Consider the following 7570-nt stretch of genomic DNA (forward strand, 5'->3'; position numbering starts at 1 on the left):
TCACTCAAGGTATGATGTCGCCGACTCGCTTGACCGATGCTGAAGCCAGAGTCGAGTCTCCTTCATTTATACAGCGCTTTCACAGCAGCTTTACAGTGATAACAGGAGATTACAGTAACAGAGATTGTTTAGGCTTTACAGCAGATCTAGAATAAAGTTATTGTCCAGATAAAGTTAGTTTGATTGATTCACTTCCGTTGTAAAGATCATTAGTGATTAACTTAGTTATTTAACTTGTAATCTCAATGTGGCATATGTGGTGTCTGTGATGTGAGTTTTGTTTCTATGTATTTTTTATATTTTATTCTTCTTATGTTAACGTAAAGCACTTTGGTCAACCTCAGATGATTTTCTACGATCGGGTCATGTTTCATGAAGTTACGAGCGAAAACGCCACGTGAAAGCTACATGTGTTATTAGTTAGTGCCTGTGGAGTTTTGTGTGTCGTAACTCTGTGAGGAATATTCCCGTGATTGACGATCGGGTCATGTTTCATGAAGTTACGAGCGAAAACGTGAGCAAAAAAAAGTCAAACTTGCGCCGAGGATGACCACCAACCAACTGTGTCGTAGGTCATAAGTGACGCCAGATCCAGGTCAGATCCTTCGCAACACAGACGGGGTGAATTCATGAATGAAAGTTCTGTCACAAAACGATGTTGTTACGTATGTGTAAATCCTTGAGCTTTTCTAGTGGGTACACAGCCACACTCAGGTTGAGTCGCTGTCATTCCATGCGTTATGTGGGCCAGAATAATGTAGGAGATGTGGGCCAGAATAATGTAGGAGATGTGGGCCACAACTGGGCCGGATGTCATTTGCTGTATGGGTTGTACTCCTTCAGATCTGGCAGAAAGGCCTTGAGTGCCAGAAAAACCGGCGTCATTTCTAGGAAGTTGATGTGCCAGCGCCACTCCTGACCAGGAGCCGAGACACATCCATCACGACTGCTTCCCTTCTGGAGACCAACCCCAGTTCTGTCAGGTCCACTATCGTCAGATACAATGACAGTTAGCATACAGTTTGGATCGGCGGATTGGTTCTGTTCTGGTTAGCCTAGCATGGATAAGAGCAGCAATAACCCTCCTCAGGGTGAACACAACCAACATGAATGTATTGCAGACACAACCTTAGATAAACGTGTGTAAAACACATTTTCTAAGGTATTGTTATCAAATTTTAAATTGGGTTTGGTACGGCTTCATGCTGTGATTCCATTGTGTTTTCCAGCTAATAGCTCTCAGCTATAGTTATCTGCAGGCATCTCCATCAGACACAACCGTGGGTCACCCTGGGATTGAGGCGTCCCAGACACCAAGCAACAGATCACCCTGTAGCCCAAGACTGGTCACCCACTGACGCTCCGCAGGGCTGAGTCTGGTCAGTGCCTGGATGGGAGACTCCTGCTGGAAGAGGTGTTAGTGAGGCCAGCAGGGGGCGCTCACCCTGGGGTCAGTGGGGGTCCTAACACACCAGTGGGAGGTGAGACAGTTTCAAGGCACACAATTTCAAGATCATTTGCGATTTATTCATTTTTCATCTCGAACGTTTGAGAAATTATCGTAAGATCAAATGTAGGACAGTTTCTATGCAACATTTTATAAATGAGACCCCTGATCTCTTAATAAAGTAATAAAAACCAATAAGTACCCATAATTCAAGGATTTACAGTAACTCACTGATATTGATACATTAAACACAGTAAATGTACAGGATCAGTCGCATCGCTGTTCTGAACACAGCAGGAAAGCTGAAGAGATGTAACGTGTTTAAGACGGATCCACACTACACTCTGCTGGCGGTGTTTATGCGTGACAACACGCATGTCATTAGGAAATCATATTTACATTCTTCATACACGACTCATCGTGCACAAATAATGATGATTATGAACTGCACACGTCTGACAGATATCAGGGGTCCCGACTGCACTCTCTTCAGCCAATCAGAAACATCTGGTTTATCGGGTCTAATAGAAGATCAATGCAAACACCTTCAAATCCAAGTTATATAGAGGAGATTAAACACTGAATATTCAAATCTTAGTGAATTTCACAAAACTGTCAAGAAATGTCCTGGTCATATTCCAATAATAATATAAATTAAATGTAATATTTATAATTTCTTATGATATATTGAAATTCATTCAGAAATGAACAGTATTTTTCAGAAAACAACTTTTATAATATTTAAGCTCTATAATATTTTAAATGATTATACATTTTTGACAAAACAGTAAATTACATTTATCATTATATTTATTCTTTTGGTTTTGTGAAATATGCGCGACCAGGACATTTTTTCATGAGATAACCAATTTGTTTGCTTTTCTTTGTTGAATCTGCTTGATTTTATTTTATGTTGATAAACAATGTTTATTTCAATAAAATAACATCATACTGTAATCAATCAAAGCCAAATGAAACTTTGGAAAAGAAAGTCATGTTTATTCAGGTTCTCAAGGCATCAGTTTCTTAGAGAAAAATAATGACATCATTAATCAATCAGCTTTCATTCAATTAAAGTCAACAAACAAACGCTGCATGTCAGTGTTAATCTGGTTTTACAAGCTCAGCGGAAACATGAGCGACTCGTCGTGGACAGTCTGTGTCCGGGGATTACGCGTGTCGAGCGCAGGTCTGCACGGACAGGTTAACGTTCCCAAATAAAAGATTCACATCAAAATGAAGTTTGAACTAAACTCAGTAAGCTATTGCACAAACTCACTGCATTCATGTCAACACACACACACATAAACACACACACACACACACACTCTATTCTCAACTTTAAAATCAGCTTTTTTGTGCCCGTCCATGTCATAATCAGAAAAAATCATCTGGAATAAAAAATAAAAAAAAACAGACAAAAACAATATGAACAACTTTCCAGGAGACCAGACCAGTTCAGACCAGTTCAGACCAGCCCAGCTAAAACCAGTGCGGCACAATCCTGTCAGGCTAGAATAAATTACTCTTGAAGTGTGTTTCTGTGCTGAAGGGAATGAGATTCTGTTCAGGAGGTGGTTGTGGGCGTGTCTTGGGCGGAGCTAAACAAGCTCCGCCTTCGAGTTGATGAGATTCTGTTCAGGAGGTGGTTGTGGGCGTGTCTTGGGCGGAGCTAAACAAGCTCCGCCTTCGAGTTGATGAGATTGTTCAGTAGGTGGTTGTGGGCGTGTCATGGGCGGAGCTAAACAGAAGCCCCGCCTTCGAGCTGATGAGATTCTGTTCAGTAGGTGGTTGTGGGCGTTTCACGGGCGGAGCTAAACAGAAGCTCCGCCTTCGAGCTGATGAAGTACGTCACCAATAGAGACAGCAGCAGCACAGCCACGCCCACTCCTAGTGTTAACATCTGCCAGAAACACACACAGAAAACAAACTAAATAAATCACATCAAAGCAAATCATAAATCTAGATGATTATAGATCAGATAAATGCAGTGCTGTGTGCAACTCATTACAAGTAACTTGAGTGACGTAATCAGATTACTTTTTCAAGCAACTAGTAAAGTAACGCATTAGTTTTTCAATTTACAAGTTACTTTTTCAAAAAAGTAGCGCTAGTTACTTTTCACATTTATTGACTGACAGCTCTCTTGTTGAGAGAAATAAAGTGAGGAGGGCTGTGTGTGTGTGTGTGTGTGTGTGTGTGTGTGAACATGATGGTTATTTCAGTTCTAGACTAAATGTGAACATGCATTTACTCGTCTCACTTTCAATCGGATCGAATCTCATTGGGATTGAGCTCGATCAGATCGAAGGCGTTTACATGAAGGCTTTTCAGAGCGATTGAGGCGTCAATACATTGCTAATGGATTATTTGGTAGCCAGTGCCTGATGCGATGAGGAGGATTACCTCGAGCTCTCGGCTGGCCACGAGGAAGACTCGCGCTCGGATGCTCTTCCAGCGAGACTCGGTCCATGTGGAGTAATCCCGGGAGCCGTACTCCATGCGCTCGAAGGCCGGAGACACGGCTTTAGCCAGACGCACCGACGCCCTCACGCAGAGCGGCTCTCCACTGCCGTTCACCGACGGCCCCGTCACCCAGAAATACGAGAACAACTGAGAACACACACAGGGAACATGAGCGCTGGGCATTCTGGGAATACATTACTTTCTGCAGGTTTAATTTGTCCACCACCTCGACTGCAGAAAAAAATAATTTTCTTATTTTGTGACTTTGAACATAATTATTTAGACGACAATAATTGAACATTTTTACGTTTTTCACACTATATATGATTAAACATAATTATATAATTATTCAGATGACAATAATTGAACATTTTCAAGATTTTAACATCATATATAATTGAACCTAATTATATAAATATTTAGATGACAATAATTTAACATATTTTAGTTTTTAACATTATAATTGAACAATTATATAATTATTTAGCTGACAATAATTGAACATTTTCAAGTTTTTAACATTATATATAACTGAACATAATTATATAATTATTGAGATGAAAATAATTTACCATTAAGTATTTAACATTTTATATAATTGAACTATTATATTATTATTTAGATGACAATAATCAAACATATTTTAGTTTTTAATATTATATATAATTGAACAATTATAATTATTAAGTTCACAATAATTTAACATTTTCAAGTTTTTAACATGATATATAATTGAACAATTATAAAAATATTTAGATGACAATAATTTAAAAAATTTAAGTTTTTAACAATATATATAATGGAACATAATTATGATTATTCAGGTGACAATAATTGAACATTTTTAAGTTTTTAACATTATATATAATTGAACATAATTATACAATTATTTAGATGGCAATAATTAATTTTTTTAGGTGTTTTTAACATTATATATAATTGAACATAATTGTATAAATATTTAGACAATAATTGAACATTTTAAAGTTTTTAACATATAATTGAGCATAATTATATAAATATTTAGATGACAATTTAACATTATATATAATGGAACAATTATATAATTATTTAGCTGTCAATAATCAAAACATATTTTAGTTTTTAACATTATAATTGAACAATTATAATTATTTAGCTGACAATAATTTAACATTTTAAAGTTTTAACATTATATATAATTGAACAATTATATAATTATTTAGCTGTCAACAATCAAACATATTTTAGTTTTGAACATTATAATTGAACGGTTGAATGTTATTTCGCAGGGTTGAATCCCACACTCACGTCCTTGCTCTCGGGGTTCAGGCACTGGGTCTCTGTGAGGTTGGTGACGGTCCCGGTCAGGTTGGCCATGATGTACTGCACGAAGCGGGTCACGCTGTGCACGGGGCCGATGTTGCGCGGACCCACACCGATGTAGAACTGAGGAGGACCAGAGCCTAAACACAGCAGGAGACAGGAGTCAGATATACGCTCTGTTATGTACATTTACATCTGGCAGATGCTTTTATCCAAAGCGACTTACACTGCTTTTCAAGGTATACATTTCAAATTCTTATCAGTTCTTGCTTTCCCTGGGAATCGAACCCATGACCTTGGTGTTGCAAGCACTGACGCTCTACTGTTTGAGCTACAGGAAAGCTTATTTAATTAAGCTTATTTATTAAAACCAGGGTTAGAAATGAACACACACTAGATGTGTGTAATAATCAGCTGTCAACTTATTATCTTTACTCACTTTTCTGGGGAAGTTTGTGTAAGACAAATCTGCTCAGATTTAGCACAAATATTTGTGAGTCATCATGATATATTAAATACAGCGTATTACACAGAATCTGCTCATATCTGCTTACTTGAACACACACACGTCACTGTGCAACTAATAACGCCACGCTTGCTCATTTACACTGAAGCAACAGCGAAGATTAAAAAGCATTCAGTGAACAGAAAAGACATTGTTATTTTCCAACATCCTCATGTTTTGATGTTCTGTACTGTATTAATCTGTGCAACTAAAACACATTTATGGAGAAAAGGATGAAAGAGGAAGAGGAGATGCTGGATGACAGTATATATATACACACACACAACGTATATGATGCTTTCATGGTGCTTGTTTGTTTCTGCACGTTCACTGAACGCTGCTCTGACACACTGCTACACAACACGCCTGATGATTCATATGCAGTGTTTATGTGTGAGAATAGAGTATAGAGCAGAAGCCGCACTTAAAATGCTGTTGGCTCCTTTCTTGGTGACTTCAGGAGGAAGCAGAGACCGAAACCAGCTGTTATTCTTCTGGATTAAGAACCCATACAGCAGCTGAGCGACCTGAGGAACACACACACACACACACACACACACACACACACACATCGGACACATCAGCTTTATTTAGAAGTTTTGACAGATATTTGTTCTTGTTTTAAGCATACACTTAAAGTTTCAAAGACTAACTCAAGTGCGAATTAAGACTTTAACAAACCCTGATCTAAAACTTGTTAATTCATTCTAATTCATTACTTGGCATCCTCTAATTTTATTGACTTTTGTAAATGTTATATTTTATATTTATTCTTCTTGTCTTCATTCATTTTATGCAATAATGCTTCGACAATATTCTAAGTAAACACAATCATGCCCATACTTAATACTTGTGAGTGAGTGAGTGAGTGTGTGCGAGTGAGTGACTGAGTGTGAGTGTGTGTGTGTGCGCGAGTGAGTGAGTGTGTGACAGTGTGTGTGTGTGCGAGTGAGTGAGTGTGTGACAGTGTGTGTGTGTGCGAGTGAGTGACTGAGTGTGTGTGTGTGCGCGAGTGAGTGACTGAGTGTGTGTGTGTGCGCGAGTGAGTGACTGAGTGTGTGTGTGTGCGCGAGTGAGTGAGTGTGTGACAGTGTGTGTGTGTGCGAGTGAGTGACTGAGTGTGTGTGTGTGCGCGAGTGAGTGACTGAGTGTGTGTGTGTGCGCGAGTGAGTGAGTGTGTGACAGTGTGTGTGTGTGCGAGTGAGTGACTGAGTGTGTGTGTGTGCGCGAGTGAGTGACTGAGTGTGTGTGTGTGCGCGAGTGAGTGACTGAGTGTGTGTGTGTGCGCGAGTGAGTGACTGAGTGTGTGTGTGTGCGCGAGTGAGTGAGTGTGTGCGAGTGAGTGACTGAGTGTGTGTGTGTGCGCGAGTGAGTGAGTGTGTGAGTGAGTGACTGAGTGTGAGTGTGTGTGTGTGTGCGAGTGAGTGACTGAGTGAGTGACTGAGTGTGAGTGTGTGTGTGTGTGCGAGTGAGTGACTGAGTGTGTGTGTGTGTGTGTGCGCGAGTGAGTGAGTGAGTGTGTGCGAGTGAGTGACTGAGTGTGAGTGTGTGTGTGTGCGCGAGTGAGTGAGTGTGTGACAGTGTGTGTGTGTGCGAGTGAGTGAGTGTGTGACAGTGTGTGTGTGTGCGAGTGAGTGACAGTGTGTGTGTGTGCGCGAGTGAGTGACTGAGTGTGTGTGTGCGCGAGTGAGTGACTGAGTGTGTGTGTGTGCGCGAGTGAGTGACTGAGTGTGTGTGTGTGCGCGAGTGAGTGAGTGTGTGACAGTGTGTGTGTGTGCGAGTGAGTGACTGAGTGTGTGTGTGCGTGAGTGAGTGACTGAGTGTGTGTGTGTGCGCGAGTGAGTGAG

The 7570-nt window shown here is 40.0% G+C and overlaps 1 protein-coding gene across 1 annotated transcript in view; it reads right to left on the reverse strand.

Moving 5' to 3' along the window:
* Positions 1-2421: 2421 nt before the first annotated feature.
* Positions 2422-7570, reverse strand: part of ncstn (nicastrin) — a 20064-nt gene continuing 14915 nt past the window's right edge. Inside the window, exons 14-17 of the mRNA XM_084118747.1 lie at positions 6148-6250; positions 5204-5358; positions 3854-4060; positions 2422-3350 (exon numbers count right to left, since the gene is read on the reverse strand). Coding sequence (XP_083974873.1) covers positions 3228-3350; positions 3854-4060; positions 5204-5358; positions 6148-6250 — 588 coding nt within the window. The 3' untranslated portion in view covers positions 2422-3227. The remainder of the gene's footprint in view (positions 3351-3853; positions 4061-5203; positions 5359-6147; positions 6251-7570) is intronic.

The sequence above is a fragment of the Abramis brama genome (genome assembly GCF_963993115.1).
Source record: "Abramis brama genome assembly, chromosome: 7".
Taxonomy (NCBI): domain Eukaryota; kingdom Metazoa; phylum Chordata; class Actinopteri; order Cypriniformes; family Leuciscidae; genus Abramis; species Abramis brama.